The sequence below is a fragment of the Dermacentor albipictus genome, chromosome 1, assembly GCF_038994185.2.
Source record: "Dermacentor albipictus isolate Rhodes 1998 colony chromosome 1, USDA_Dalb.pri_finalv2, whole genome shotgun sequence".
Taxonomy (NCBI): domain Eukaryota; kingdom Metazoa; phylum Arthropoda; class Arachnida; order Ixodida; family Ixodidae; genus Dermacentor; species Dermacentor albipictus.
Genome location: NC_091821.1, coordinates 93,029,085 through 93,046,023, shown reverse-complemented (window position 1 = coordinate 93,046,023; position 16,939 = coordinate 93,029,085). Strand labels below are relative to the sequence as shown.

Here is a 16,939-nt window from a genome sequence, read left to right as displayed (position 1 = left end):
TTTGGCATGCACAAAACCGTTACTATGGGGGCAATCTATTGAATGGAGGGCAACAGCAGCACTTTTATATTTTCAATTTATTCTGCTCCGTTTCTTGGCTTGGCCAGGTGTGCACTACAGACATTTAAATAGCATGTTGCACCAGTTGTATCAACATATTGCATGATTTACTGTGTGCATAAGTTTAAGTGCACACTACAGCATTGAATATCCCTGTGCAACAAGTTTGTTTCACTCTGTTACTGAATGAGGACTTGCCTTGTAAAAACATTTATGGGAAAGCTATAGGTTATGGGCATTTAAGAGAAAGTTTTAGCTCGGGTGCTCCTGTATAAATACATGTAAAAGAATAATTTGTTTTTCTCGGCAACCACCGCGCCAAATTTGGTAAGGTTTGTTGCATTTAAAAGAAAAACTTAAAATCTAGTGAGTGTTGGTTTCAAAGTTTTGATTTAGATCGTCAATTTTTTATTAAAAATTGGCAAAAATAAAAAATTTGCAGAAAACGAAACTATCAAGTTTACAACTCTGGCAATGAAAAATTATATCACAATTCTGTGAATTGCATCTAATAGTACATCTAAAGTGGACAAAATTGATATGTTACACATGAATCTCAAAAAATTTAGTAAAATGAAAATACAGCCTTTGCAGACCCCTTGCACACAACACAACGAATTCATGTAAGCTATAAATTGACATATCGAATTTGTCCACTTTGAATAATCTAACGGATGCTGCTTACAGAACTGCAATATCTGTTCTTGATGCAGAGCTATTAATTTGTAAACTTCATGCTTCTATTTTTTTCAAACTTCCAAATTTTTGAAAATCTTCTTTAAAAAATTCAGGCCCTAAATTGAAATTCCGCTTCCAACAGTCACTAGAATTTAACTTTCTCTCTCAAATGGAACAAATTTCATTAAAATCAGTCCAGGGGTTATCTCAGAAACATGTTCTTGCATTTTACGTGTATTTGAATAGGCCGTGTCGAAGTTAGACCCGAGCTAACGCTTCCTCTTAAGTAAGAAAATGTCTTAAACATTGTACAAAGCTCTGTTATTACATTTGTGTTATTTACGACATGAGGATGGGACTTTCTTTTTTATATTTGAGAAATGTATCCTTTATTGGTGTGGCTGGAGCTACAATATTGTACTAGTATACAGTGACTGTGTTGGAGTGAATGAAGTAGAATTACTGTGGAACATCCTGTCTTTTCAGGGTACCCAGGATGACATGGCATTGTCTAGGAGAGATAGCAGTCAGCCCTGGAGTGCTCCAGCCAGTCCAACAATGGGACGTGTGAGACCTGCTACAACATTTCAACCCATGCATCATGTAAGATACTTGCCCATTCTGGGCATTCTTGCATGTATATATGTAACTTAGGATGTGATGTCTCCTATAAGTAGTCTGAGTACTGCAGGGTACCCATAATTTGGGACCATATGTTATTCTTGTATTAGGTTTAGAAGTGGACAGTTTTAATGTAGGTTGGAAATACTTCAGTAAACAAAACATCATTTGATATTTTAACGCAGTACGCCTGGTGGCTGTAGCAGCTGACTAGACTGTTTTATGTGTGTCTATTTTGTAAAGCATTATTTTAGTATTAAATTATTTGCAAACAATAAAAGTAGCAGTGGTGTCAGTGAGTGAACAAAGTTTCAAACAGTATGCATTTATGCACATGCAAGAAACAACATTGGTGTTGTTGCACCGCCATTGTTTAGAATACATGGTGCGGAAGGCATCTTTAACTTTACTGTGCAAAAATTACTTTCTTATGGGGAGATGCTACTTGAAACTTAAAAAAAAAAAATATTTGTGCTAGAGATTTGAAGATAATGACATTCATAGAGTTTTTTATGTAATTCTCAACTGTGTCCTTAGTTTTTGTGTCATCATCATCATCAGCCTGGTTCAGCCCACTGCAGGGCAAAGGCCTCTCCCATACTTCTCCAACTACCCCGGTCATGTACTAATTGTGGCCATGTTGTCCCTGCAAACTTATTAATCTCATCCGCCCACCTAACTTTCTGCCGTCCCCTGCTACGCTTCTCTTCCCTTGGAATCCAGTCCGTAACCCTTAATGACCATCGGTTATCTTCCCTCCTCATTTCATGTCCTGCCCATGCCCATTTCTTTTTCTTGATTTCAACTAAGATGTCATTAACTCGCGTTTGTTCCCTCACCCAATCTGCTCTTTTCTTATCCCTTAACGTTACACCTATAATTCTTCTTTCCATAGCTCGTTGCGTCGTCCTTAATTTGAGTAGAACCCTTTTCGTAAGCCTCCAGGTTTCTGCCCCGTAGGTGAGTACTGTTAAGACACAGCTGTTATACACTTTTCTCTTGAGGGATAATGGCAACCTGCTGTCCATGATCTGAGAATGCCTGCCAAACGCACCCCAGCCCATTCTTATTCTTCTGGTTATTTCAGTCTCATGATCCGGATCTGCGGTCACTACCTGTCCTAAGTAGATGTTCTCCCTTACCACTGCCAGTGCCTCGCTACCTATTGTAAACGGCTGTTCTCTTCCGAGACTATTAAACATTACTTTAGTTTACTGCAGATTAATTTTTAGACCCACCTTTCTGCTTTGCCTCTCCAGGTCAGTGAGCATGGATTGCAATTGGTCGCCTGAGTTACTAAGCAAGGCAATATCATAAGCGAATTGCAAGTTACTAAGGTATTCTCCATTAACTTTTATCCCCAATTCTTCCCAATCCATGTCTCTGAATACCTCCTGTAAGCACGCTGTGAATAGCATTAGAGAGATCGTATCTCTCTGCCTGACGCCTTTCTTTATTGGGATTTTGTTGCTTTGCTTTGGAGGACTACGGTGGCTGTAGAGCCGCTATAGATATATCTCAGTATTTTTTACATACGGCTCGTCTACACCCTGATTCCGTAATGCCTCCATGACTGCTGAGGTTTCGACTGAATCAAACGCTTTCTCGTGATCAATGAAAGCTATATATAAGGGTTGGTTATATTCCGCACATTTCTCTATCACCTGATCGATAGTGTGAATATGGTCTATTGTTGAGTAGCCTTTACGGAATCCTGCCTGGTCCTTTGCTTGACAGAAGTCTAAGGTGTTCCTGATTCTATTTGCGATTATGATGATTATGATGATGATTCTATTTGCGAGGGTGGCCAGTCTTTCTAGAACAATGTTCCCACCATCCTTCAACAAATCTGCTGTTACCTGATCCTCCCCAGCTGCCTTCCCCCTTTGCATAGCTCCCAAGGCTTTCTTTGCTTCTTTTTTTTTCAATTCAATTCAAAATCAGTTTATTCAAATGACTATTAAGAAGTACATGTGAATCATCTGGGCCCTTAGCCTTCTCGGCTAGACTTGGGCCCATGCAGGAAGTGCGAAAATATAGTTATAGCGAGACAACTCAGTATTTTACACAGGATTCATGTAACAGCAGTTATGCGACAGTTATACACAAAGGAAGGCAAAATGCTCAAAAAATTATACAATTGTTCGGAGGACAAAATAAAAGGAAGAATGCATCACAGACTTATAGTGGAGTCGAATATTGCTGGCTCCGGAAAAATTTTTTTATATTGGCGATTGAGAATTGACCTACTTTTAAGTTAGCAGGCAGTTGGTTCCAAATTTTAGCAGTGGCATAGGCGATAGTTCTTTTACCGTACACGTTATTAACAGCTGGAAGGTTAAAACGACAACTGAAAAAATTTCTAGTTGGACGAGATGGATGTACAAAAACAGATGGTGATAGTGGGACGTTATGGTTTTGTATATGTATAACCACACAAGCTAGTTTGAAATGCCGCATAGCAAAGAAAGGTGTACTAATGTCTAAGTGACGAAAGAGCGGTGCGGATCTATCTGTGTGTTTACTATGTGTTATTATTCGAAGTGCTCTTTTTTGTAAAATTACTATTTGATTTAAGTATGTGTTATACATAAGTCCCCAGGACTCCACACAGTAAGTCATTGTTTTGAAAAAGGCAATAATACAAAATTTTTAATGTGCGAAGCGAAAACTTTCTAGCTTTTATTAGGACAAAGCAAACCCGTCTCAATTTGCTGCTTACTCGAATTATGTGAGGATTAAAATTGAAAGCTGAATCTAGAGTTATACCGAGATATACCTGTTGATCGACTCGTTCGAGGGGGTTTGCGCCTATTCGTAACTCATTTAAGCTATATGAATTTTTATATGGACTAGAGAACACAACATATTTAGTCTTTGAGGTATGTATTGTTAATTTATTTTGTAAAAACCACTGGCACATCTGAGAAAGATCACTATTAGCGTGCCTTTCGAGCATATTAGGGTCATGACTAGAGAAGAGAAGGGCTGTGTCATCAGCATACATAATAGTTTGGGCATAATTCAAAGCATCTGGCAGATCATTTATGTACAAGGAAAAGAGTAATGGTCCCAATACCGAGGCCTGAGGCACGCCACAAAGGATGGAATGAACGCTTGATACGGATTTGTTGATTTTAACACATTGCTTGCGACCAGAAAGATAGCTTTAGAAAAACTGCTTCACTTGACCTCTGAATCCATACCGATGTAGTTTTGATAGTAGTATATCATGGTTCACAGTGTCAAACGCCTTTTTAATATCAACAAAAATGCCAACTACTTACTCTTTGTTATTTAATGCTTTGTTAATAAATTCACTTAAACACTGTACAGCCGTGGAAGTACGTAGATCTGTTTTTCCTGAAACCATGCTGGTTGTCTACTAGTACGTTATATTTATCTAGAAAATGGGTAAAACGTTTCATCAATAACTTCTCAAATACTGTGTTAAGGGCACTAAGTATTGATATTGGTCGGTAGTTCTGGATGTCATCCTTACTACCGGACTTGTATATTGGTATGACTTGCGCTATTTTAAAAGCGTCTGGATATGTGGTCATGTAGAAGGATGCATTAAATAATTTTTCTAAATGTCCACTCAGTTCCTCGAACTGAGTGGGCATTTCTTCCGGTGCTACTTCCGGTGTTACTTCCGGTGTTACTTGTAGAATTTGAAATTCCTCTAGGCTATTCTCTCTTCCATTATCGTCGTGGGTGCCACTGGTACTGTATAAATCTCTATAGAACTCCTCAGCCACTTGAACTGTCTCAACCATATTAGTAAGGATATTGCCGGCTTTGTCTCTTAACGCATACATCTGATTCTTGCCTATTCCTAGTTTCTTCTTCACTGCTTTTAGGCTTCCTCCGTTCCTGAGAGCATGTTCAATTCTATCCATATTATACTTCCTTATGTCAGCTGTCTTACGGTTGTTGGTTAACTTGGAAATTATAGTGTAGCTGCTGTATTTTTTTACTTACGCCTACACAACTACAAAATATAGTGATCTTTGCAGGCACTTCCTTGTGTATAAAATTTTCACAAAGAGCATTGTGCTGTAGCTTATTTAAGTCATTGTAGACTGCAAATTGCTGCTGTCTAACCAAGCAGCATGTACAATTACTTCAGTGCTTTCTTGCACACAGAATCAATATTCCACAACCACGAAATGTTATGATGAAACCACTGCCTAACTACTTGTACTCAAGAACCCCTACATTCTCTCTCGCAATAAGATGAGCTTGACACGAAAGTGGTATATATTTGCAAGCAGATGCTTTTTGTCCATGTGCCTTCTGAGTTGGCATGACGTGGCTTACCTGCAGCAATGAGTACCAATACAGGCTCGTAATAGGTTAAATATGCAGCAACCCACTCAGAAATAAGTTAAATGATGGCTATAATTCCTGGTTGATTCTCTTTTTGAATGTAATGTCAGTGGATTTGACTTTTTTATTCACTGTCCTAATAGTTTCTGAAACGTGCAAAGTTGTTTTGCTGCAAGCAGAATTCTGTGCATTGAAATAAATTTCAAAGCAATGCTTCAAGCGAGCTAAGCAGAGGCATCCACAAAAAAGTTTGTGAAGGCACTTTTGTTATTTTCTTGTTTACATGAATCACACTATGGTAAAGTGACTTGCTTACTTTCTTGTCTTTCATTTCAGAACAATACAGGCCTGGTTTCTCCACTGAAAACGTCGTCTTTAGAGACAAGGTATGGTCCATAAAAATATTGCTTTACTCCCAGTGCAGGGAGAGCATCGCTCTTCTTGCTGCACTGTTTACATATAAAGGGTGTTTCAGCGAACACTTTCAAAATTTTTAAAGGTTGCCTGTGGCAGATAGCTCAATTCTAGTTTATGAGCCGGTCTACTCGAAGCGGCAGACACTGCTTGCACAAAAAATCGAAATGCAAAACTGCCTAATTACCAAGAATTCATTAATTAACTTTCTAGCTAATTATCTTATGACCCATATTGCAATTTACAAATTCTAGCAGTGGACTTCGCAAGGCAGATTCACTTGGAACGAATTCTCAGGACGACACCAGTTTCGAGATAATAATTCCGGAATTTGGCGGAGAAATGCATTGGCATTCCAGTTACTTGTGTGCTTCAATACATGAAACAATGTTTTGTTAATAAACTAACTGGAACGCCAATGCATTTTTCTGCAAACTTCAGGAATTTATATCTCGAAACTGGTGTCATCTTGAATGTTCGTTTCAAGTGGATCCGCCTTGCGAACTCCATGGCTAGAATTTGTAAATTGCAATATGGGCCATAATGTAATTAGTTAAAATATTAATTAGTTATTTTTTATTAGTTAGTCGATTTTGCATCTCAGTTATTAGTGCAAGTATTGTCCGCCGCTTCGAGTAGACCAGCTAATGAACTAGAATTGTGATATCTGCCACAGGCAACTTTTAAAGATTTTTGAATATGTTCACTGAAACACACTGTATGTAAGGTTCCTGGTGCTTCACATAAGTGCAAATTGCATGGTGCACTTATCTCCCGTCATTGTATACCTTCAAGCACATTCTGTTAGCACATTAGCCCAGTAATGGGCAGTAGTAGTAGTAGTAGTAGTAGTAGTAGTAGTAGAAACCTTTATTTGTTATTTTGTAATGAAGTCCCAGAGGGTGGAGCCCTCAGTTCGGATCAGCATTTGTTGCTGCTATCCGGCTGGCCCAGTCAATCAGGTATCGCTGGTCGTCCAAGGCTGTGCTGGAAAGAGTGGCTTCCCACTGGGATGAGTAGGTGTTAGGTATTGTAGGAAGGCCGGGTGGTTTGAAGCATTCTCACGTATAATGGTAGAGGTTTGGGTGTCCCCCACAGAAAGGACATTTGTTGGGATATTGGGTAGGGTAAAAAGTGTGGGGGAGAGCAAGGTTAGGGAACGTATTAGTTTGGAGCTGGTGCCAAGCGGCTGAATCTGCATGGTTTAGTTTCACGTGTGGTGGAGGAAACATCCTACAGGATAGTCTGTACTGTTATATATGCGTGTATGTAAGTGGTATCTTTTCCATCTTGTCTGGGTGGGACTGGCCTTCCACCGGCGCCCGGAGGGTGAGGCCTCGGGCAAGTGAACAATGGTTCATAAGTGGTTCATAAATCATCTACAGGGTGCTTTTGTTAGCACCGGGGAAGCTGAAAACTCCCTATGCTAACTGACTAAAAAGAAATACTGTCAAAAAGGTGCATTTGTGATTCTTCTAAAGCTTTCTGCAGTTTGCTATCTATGAAATACTGGCTAAAGTCTTTAGTGTATTCTTGAATTTTTGCCGTGTCACACGTCAGTCATTGCTTAAGTAGCTCACTGGTCTTGCTGTGTGCCGACACCTTTTAAATATCCATCTAACAAGATCGGAGCCAGTCTGTTCAAAATGTTTCCCGAACCAGCCTTCTTAAAATGTTCACTGGCAAGTTCTGTTCTTCCTGCACCAGTGCTAGGACACCTGTCAAGAGTCCTACTGAACCAAGCCTTGATGTGGTAGCTGAACTGTCGGAGGACACTGGTTCTAGTGGCTCGTTCCAGCGCATTGACATGGACCTCATGGGAGACTTGCAAGAGATTTTCAGCCGTTGCAGCACCACGAACCTGCAGGTCCAGCCGAGCCAAGTGAACCAGTTCGTCTCACCACAGGCACCACCAGAAAAACAGGTCTGTGCTGTGCACTTTAGCAGCCTTTCTTTTTCTCTCTCTCTAACTGAAAGTTATTTTTGTGAATTCAAGATACTTTCTGATCTTGCACATGCTTGTTCTCAACAATACAGTGTTTCTTTTTTTTGCTTAGAACAATTTTGTTTTTAAAAAGCGCACAAAAGTTACTCGAAGGATGTTACTACAGTTGAATTTTGTGCCCAGGTGGACATAATTTGCAAAAATATACGAAAGCAATCAATTCACTAATTAAACTACCATAAAAACCCATGTATAGCTTGGACCCGCATATAGTCCGAGGTGTAATTTGTGGACAGGAAAAACGGAAAAAAAAGTTTTAATCCACATATAGTTCAGGGAAAACGGTCACTGAAAGCATTTACAGTAAAGCCTCATTACAGTACTCTCAGTTGTATGAACGTCGGTTTATCGAATATTTCAGAATAACGAACTTTTTAAAAATCCCCGGCAGTTTTCTTATAGATTTTATGTAAAAATGTTTCACTTAAACGAATTTCGGAACAGTCAATATTTCAGTTTAACGAACTCGCTCAGAGGACCAAGGCTTGTACTGCACTGCACTGCAGGCGCAACCGATGCCCGCCCTCATTAAACCGCCGCTCCAGCGGCAATGTAACGTTGCTAGCGTTACAGCGTCCCTGGGGCAAAGCGGCAGTGCCTAAAACAAACGGCAACGAGGCATGGCCTCCGAGATCGCCCGCACAAAATGAGCGAGCATGTAATCTTGGAGGCCATGAACAAAGTAACATCGCTGGTGCTTACAATGCCGCCAGAGCAAAGCAGCCATCTGTCACACCACAAACCACGTGGTGTGTTTTTTTTCCGACCGGCTAGTTCTGGCATGGTCGTCGTCTTTCTTTCCAGTCTTCTTGGTTCCGCGTGTGCACACAAACGACCCACATGGTGTGTTTTTCATTGATATGTATAAATTCTATTTCACACATTTCTAACATATGGATGCCATGTCTTTTGCCCCATGAATGACACTTCAAACTTTTGACTCTGTATGCCATGTCTTATGTGGGTCTAGTGAATATTCAGTTTAGTGAACTTTCAGTTAAGTGAACTATTTCCTTTGGTCCCTTGAAGTTCACTCAAGTGAGAGTTCACTGTATAATGAAATGGGATATGAAGAACTAACGGATATAACAAAGCAATCATGATTCCCCTTGAAATTCCAATAGATGCCCATGTATTGAAAACCTCATTCTAACGAAGCTAAAATTTCCTCGCTATGGGTACAACAAACTTCTTTTAGAGCACAGCTTTTTGGCACCCGTTCCTGCATTTCGTGGCGCCATCGTGCCGGGGCCAGCGTGCTGCTCTAGCTGCGCGCGCCCCCGGCACCATCTCTCGCACATGGCGCGAACCTTGCTCTTTTCGCTCCTCCTCCAATGCCACCCATGTGCGGCGGCAATCAGAGCGCCGGCACAATGGCGGCTGATCTTGATGATGTGCTGTTACCCAAGCCGAAATGCATACCCGCCGCCATTCGCCACTGCGTGTACCCCCTTCCCCCCTTCTGCCCTTCTCTCCACCGTGGTGGTGGCCGCACGAGAGCACGTGGGGTTCTCGGGCTGCCGAAGCGCTGGCTTGGTATCAGCGGACCACGGTGCACGCTTCCCAAGCCGAAACACAAAGCCACCTTCAGTTGACTCACCAGCAGCGTCAGCTGCATCAGTCAGTTGTTGCCATCTCTTTGCCGCACAACGTTGCTGTGCTACGCACTGCCTCCTGCAACCTCCCGATAAGCGAGACAGCTGCGCCAATCTACGCTCCGTTTGCGGTGGCTGGTGCGAAATGTTCCGCAGATGGGTTGTCCGAGGCTCGCAAACAGTTTATATTATAATGTAATTCGTCTGCCTATATAAGTAGTTTATTCTCAGCCAGTGCTTTCTGAGCCATGAGTAAGGCAACCGGTGGAAGTCCTTCGTCTGCCACTGATGTTAAACGAGCTTGCCAAGCAGAGGCCCAGTGCCATTGCCACCAGAATCCAGGGGTGCGCTACGCCGTATCAGGCATTGGTGCAGCAAGTCTAGCATATATCCATCTATTTCTCCGGCCACAAAGCTACCTTCATGACAGTCAAGAGCTGCGAGTGGAGTGTTTCTTGAAGAAGTGAATAATAAAAAGTTGTAACTGTGCATACATGTCTTGCTCGAATTATTTGCCTAAGTATATAACAAAGCTGATGTGTTGTTGCTTGTCGTTGCCTCTGTGCGCATCAGCGATATCAGTGTTTCTATCAGTTCGTTCGTGCGATTTCCTGCCGCCAGAAAGGAGATGGACAACGGCAAATGGAAGCGCAAAACCATATCAATCGAGCAGAAGGTGACTGTGCTGAAAGCCGTTAAGTCCGGTGTGAACAAGAAAAAAAGTGGCCAATGATTTCGGCATAGCATTGAGCACGCTGTCGACGATTTTGAGCAGCAACGAAGCTGTCACCATTGCTGTGGCACGTGGTGTAAAAGGCGACAGAAAGAAGCTGCGAGCCCCTGCTTTCAAAGCTGTAGAGAAGGCAGTCTTCAAGTGGTTTTTGGACGCAAGAGCAAGCGGCACTCCTGTGAGTGGGGCACTGTTGCAGCGCAAAGCAAGGACTTGCGCATGCATCATGGGGCACAACGATATTGTGGTGAGTGTCAGCTGGTTGCAGCGTTTCAAGGAGCACCACGACATTGTCGGCAGGGCTGTCAGCGGAGAAGCGCAATCTATCGACTGCGAAGCTGCAGGGGTGGAGACAAACGTTGGACAGCAGGTACAGTTTATGCAGATACAAAACACATTATGTTCAATCACCGCTGAGTTGGGAATCTGACTTTACTACTTCTAAATGAAACTACTGTTTAAGCGGGTACAGTTTAACGAGGTTCTGCTGTATTTGTATTTTATTTGAAAAATAGATATACGAAAATGTTCAAATATTCAGCTGGATACGAATATTCGAATAAAATTGAACATGTTGCTGGCTGTGCAGGAGGAAACATGGTTCTTAGCATTTGCTTTTATCTAATCTAAGAATACTGGGGTGATGTTGTGCTTAGTTTTGTGATAATTACAATTGAATCCCGCTACAACGAAATTGACAGGGTGCGTGAAAAAAATTCATTGGCACGGAAATTTGATGTGATATTATCAAATACACAGGCAACACGTGACTCGCTGACGCAAAAAGCAAGCTTTAATTCCAAAAATAAGTCAGCTTAGCTTGTTTGCGCTTCTTGCCAAGCGATGGCACAATGCAACTCGCATGCCGCCAGCAGAGCCATTGCCTCATCGTGGTCCTGGGACCTGATGTAACACCCAATTGTATCGAATGCGTCCATGACCTGCGATGTAGTCGGTGGTCTGGGCTCCGTGTTGCGCGGCTGTTTCATCTTCGTTCGACAAAACAGTCTTCCCGGACGCTCTTCAGTATTTCTTGGTTTGTCTATTCTTCGCGTACCACCACGCACGAGTCAGCTTAAATGTACTCATTGGGATGTACACTGGCAGGCACATCTCCACTTCCCTGCAGGGCTGCCCATGCGGCTGAGACTTCATCAAACGGCGAACCATCTCCATCACTACCTTCGTTCTCAGAGTCTAAAGTCTCAGAACCCTGCGTAATGAACCCAGCCTGGCAGAAGCAGTTGCAGATTATGATGCTTCTCGTTGCGCACCACAAACCGGAAATCATTTGGAGTGCCATAAAGAGGTCCACTTTTGTTTCGCAGCCCAACTGCGTCTTCAGAAGCAGTCTTTGAATAAGGTGCTCACGGTAGGCCCGCTTGACGCTTTGGATGACCCCTTGGTCAAGAGGTTAAATGATAGAGCTGCAGTTCGGTGGGAAAAACTTTAACTGCACATTTTCCAGCTTGCCGTCCTCCATGATGTGGGCAGAACAATTGTGTAAAAGTAGAAAACCTTTCGGCTTTGCCTGCCCTTGTCCCGGTTGAGGGCTTCGACCCACTCTCTGAAAATAGCCCAGGTCATCCATGCCCGAGTGTTAGCCACGTAGTTCACGGGTAGGCTCCGATTTCCTTTGAAGCAGCGTAGTTTGGGACTTTTTCTGCTGACCAAAAGTGGCCGCTTGTCCGAACCCTCCATATTAGCACACACAAGCACGATTATTCTCTTCTTACTGTGCTTGCATCTGTGGCAGCACAGCCCCTTAAAATCGAGGGTCCTGGTGGGCAGCATCTCGTAGAAGAACCCAGTCTCATCCGCATTATAAATATCCAATAGTGCATAGTTTTTCAGGATGTCTGTGATGCTGGCTGACATCCACGCAGTGGCGCCATCACATCTGCTGAAGCGGCTTCACTGCACAAAACTTTGCTGATGATGCTGTGGCGTGACTTGAGTCGGTTCAGCCAACCTGCGCTGGCCTTACAGTAATCGATTCCTAGCATGCAGGCATAATCCCGTGCTTTTTGCCGCACAATATCGCCACTGTTCTTGGCCCACATCTCCACGAACCAGGTATGTAAACTGCCTTGTCCAAGGCCTCATGCACCGGCTGAATCATTTTCTTGTGCTTCACTGACGTCCCTGAAGCTAGCGCTTTGGCTATAGTATCCTTGCTCTATAATATTGTCGAAAGAGAGCTCATCAGAATTCCAAATTCTTCCGCGATGACTGATTTTTTTTTTTTTTTCCTGCTTCAGCCTTGGCAACAACTCGAGCCATCTCTTCCAGCGACAAAAACTTGATTTTCTTTGTCAGCTGCGACATGCTTCAGCTGATGATCCAACAGCTTCAAGAGACATAATTATTGCATGTATGTTGTTTGCACATGAACCATTTTCCTAACAAATATGATCCAAAACGTTTTCTTGGAGCTCGGATGCTCCTCCATAAGAGTGCGTTGCATCGCCATCACCAACGCGGCATGGTGGATTTCTGTTTTGTTTACGTTGTGTCTTGGCCTTAGCAGCTCCAGTTTGTATGTGTTTTTTTATGCTATCAAGGTTGATGGTTTGTCAAGGCATGAAAAACAGTTTTAGGGGTTTCTATGAGCTACAGTTTAAATAATTTTGCTCATGTCTGCTCTGTAAAAACTTAATTGAAGTGAATATGTATCCCCGAAGTAGTTCGTTTTGGAGGGAATTTCGATGCATTATGTTCTATCGGACATTGATGGGGAATGAAAAAATCTTTGTTATGGCGAAGATTTCGTCAAAGTGGACTTTGTTTGCCGGAATTCAACTGTATGTGTTGCTGGTGAAATTTCACCTATAAAGCACATTTAGCCACTAAAGTTGTAAACTGCGCAGGAAAGCCAGCATCTCAGTAGCAAGGGGCATGGGTTTGTGGACAGCAAGTGTGCACTTTTTTATACGCAAGCGTAACTGGCCAGCTAGCGTAATCAGCGAATGTTTGTTCGAAGCCTTGAATGAAGCGGAGGAGGAAGCCGCCTAAAGGTGAAAAGAATCGTGCACCGGGGAAAGTGTAAAAGAGCACACTGAGTGCTCAGCAGAGCGACGCCACCTAGAGGAAAGTCTAGGTGATGTTGAGCAAAGGGGAAGGAGAAACGAGGCAAAGTGTGGCAGAGGAAAGAAGTAGGCGGAGGCACGCTGGGTTGACCTCCTCTGGCAGTTGCTACAAGTTTTGTTTGCGATAGGGACGTACCGGGTTCGTCTCATGATAACATCGTCTCCTTGCACACCATACACTGTGTGTGCAAGTGAAACCATGTGACGGTGAGCCGACGATGGTGACTCAATCTCGCGTGCGCAAGGGTAAAAGTGGGGAAAGCGCGCGGTCTTCCTACTGAAAGGGGGGGGGGGTGCGTTCTGCTCCGGCTGCTGCTGCGTATGCCCGGAGCCTTGGCTTGAATACAACCTGCCACACTGACAATGTAGGTGTCTAGGCACACCAAGGGCTGATAGCTTCATGTGTGCTGTAGCACCCATACACTTGTGCGTTACCCACAAGTGAAACATCACTATAACCTTTTTTCTTTGCAGTGCCACCCCCAATTCTGAGCTTATTGCTTGACAGCAAGTGCGATGAGTGACTACTGGGACAGGGTCAAATGCCTCAGAGCTTACGGGTATTTGATGCGGTATTATAAAGCATAGGCTGGCGAGGACAGCTAGTGGGAATTACTAAATTTTCCAATTTAACATGAGCCAAGTACACAGTGTTTTTGTATAACAGCTTACTAGTCTAGTTTTTAGCATTGACAATGCAATCGCAATGTTTTAACATAACAAATTAACCCAACTTGCTAATAAATGCATGTGCATATCATTATTCTATGCTCAAAGCGAAGTATTTGTATTCTATTCATATTTGAAATTTTTTTATATTCGCACACCCCTGCTACTACTTAGTCATCGTCATCCGTCGCACTTTCCTCCGAGAGTCCCTTGTCAGAGATATCTTGCCATAGAAACTCATGTTCTGTGGTTTCAAGTGCATTCGATATTGAACACTTCTTGAATGTGCAACGGATGAGCTCCTTAAGAATGCAGGCCCAAGTGTCCGCGATCCACAAGCAGAGAATCACTGGAAAGGCCCAATTCAGCCATCCGGCAGGAGTCACTTCAGGCTCTCCTGACCTCATCCATTCTATATAGCAGCACGTGATGCGGTTGTCGAATGGTTCATTTATACACACATCAAGCAGTTGCAACTGGGATATCATCCCTTCCAGGATGGCGATGAGCTTAGTGCTGAACTCACGCAGTGGTTGCTTCACCGAGTCAGCCAGGTGGCAGCGAAAAAGCATCCAGTACAAGCCCAAGCAGTGCTCCAGTCCGCCAACATCACAAAGACTTTATCCAATCAAGCACCACTGTTTCGTCCACCCACCTCTTTTCTTGACAGCAGACAACATGTTTTGGACACTTCTCCCCTTTCGGCAGTCTTCTGTTTGAACACCACGTAGAGTGGCAGCTTGCAGCCATCTGCTGTGCAGGACGTTAATGGTGACCCGTGTCTTCTCATTTCCACATGACCTCACGTAAGCTTGTGTTGAGCCTTTCTGCAGCACTGATCTGGCCCAGATTAAAGTTAACCGACTTTTCCTGTGAAATCATGTGATACTGAAAGGCCACAAGCAGTTCTTTGTAGCTTTCTGGCAGCTTCTTCGATATTGTTATGGAAGGATAAAAGAAGAGAAAGGTAGAAGAAGATCGCAAGACGCTGGCTGCTGCGTGTTGTTGCTGGTCAACCATCTTAACCACATTGACTCTGCTTGTATATATATTGTAGATACAGTCTGTCTATACTCCCAACATCCCCGTAACATATTGGTAGAGGTGCGGGGTACCACGACTGTAAATGGAATTCCACAGTGGACGTCGCATCACTGTCCCTACCATGAATGATGGTGAGCATGCGAGATCAATGTCGTTGCCATTTCCAATGTCACCGTCACCAGCTACGTCGCTGTTCCCTTCGGTTGTGGTTGTGCAAACCCAAGGATCCCGGAACTTTCTGCGGGACTGTTGGCGCCAATGTTGAAGAGTGGCTGGCTATGTACGAATGCGTGAGTTGAATCAACAGATGGGACCCTATGTTTATGCTAGCTAACCTGTTGTTCTACCTAAGAGGCACGGCAAAGGTGTGGTACAAAAACCACGAAGAGGAGCTAACCAGCTGGGACCAATGCAAAGAGCAGTTAACAGAGTTGTTTGGCAAACCAGCCAGCCATAAAATTGCCGCAAAGCAGAAACTGGCCTCCTATGCCCAATCCCCCATGGAGCCCTGTTTCGCATATCCAGGACATGCTGGCGCTTTGTCATAAAGCCAATCACAACATGACAGAAGCTGAGAAGGTTGGGCATGTGCTGAAGAGAATTGCTGACGACGCCTTTAATCTGTTCATGTGTGAAAGCTGCTCTGCAGTTGATGCTATCATCAAAGAGTGCTGACAATTTGAGCAGGCCAAAAGCCGACACATCCTGCAACCACTTGCCAGACTTCCCAATACTGCTGCAACGTCGACGTGTGAAGATCAGCCCGCACAGCAGCATGCGTCACCATCAGAGGACATGGTGTGAATCTATCGACATGAACTGGATGCAATGGCACCCGCAGCTTTCTATTCACATAGTCCTGACACTACCCCTTTTTCAGTTCCCCTCGTACAAGCCATCGTTCACCCGCCGTGGTTGCTCAGTGGCTATGGTGTTAGACTGCTGAGCACGAGGTCGCGGGATCAAATCCCGGCCACGGCGGCCGCATTTCGATGGGGGCGAAATGTGAAAACAACCGTGTACTTAGATTTAGGTGCACGTTAAAGAACCCCAGATGGTCAAAATTTCCAGAGTCTTACACTATGGCGTGCCTCATAATCAGAAAGTGGTTTTGGCACGTAGAATTCTGTAATTTAATTTTAATTAATTTTAACAACATGTAAAATCCGATGAAAAATGGTCACCGGCAGAAAAGCAATACAAATGTAGTGGGGCAGTATTACGATGTGTAAATTTTATTTTGTACTTGCCAATACAGTCGAACACGGATATATTGAACCCACATGTATCGAATTGTTGTCTGTATCGAACTCGTAAATTATCCCCTTGAAAATTCTGTGTTAAAGTATAGAAATTCGTACGTTTATATCGAACGATATTTTTACCCGCCATTGGATATATAGAACGCCGCGCGATCTCGGCACTCGCTGCACCCGCGAGCTCCGCGCCTCCCCCGAAAGGCTCGGAAAATGCGAGAGCGAGAGAGGCTCGGACTGTACTCCCGCTGTGCCCGCTCTCCGCGGAACTGCCTTTTTTTTCTCTCTCTCTCTCTCTCCCAATGTCTCTCATCCTTCCCCCGCGTAGCCAGGAACGAAGGTGCCGGCAGCCTCCTCCTTTTGCCTTTTTTTTTTCTTGTTGCTTGGCTCAGCCAACCACCGCTCGTGCCTTTCGTACGTCGCTGTCGCCCTCGGAGGTGGCCATC

At 43.6% G+C, this 16,939-nt stretch overlaps 1 protein-coding gene across 1 annotated transcript in view; it reads left to right on the top strand.

Annotated features, from left to right (window-relative positions):
• Window positions 1-16,939, top strand: part of LOC135902652 (DENN domain-containing protein 1A-like) — a 116,119-nt gene that overhangs the window by 68,676 nt on the left and 30,504 nt on the right. The window contains exons 19-21 of the mRNA XM_065432868.2: window positions 1,225-1,341; window positions 6,028-6,077; window positions 7,813-8,029. Coding sequence (XP_065288940.1) covers window positions 1,225-1,341; window positions 6,028-6,077; window positions 7,813-8,029 — 384 coding nt within the window. The remainder of the gene's footprint in view (window positions 1-1,224; window positions 1,342-6,027; window positions 6,078-7,812; window positions 8,030-16,939) is intronic.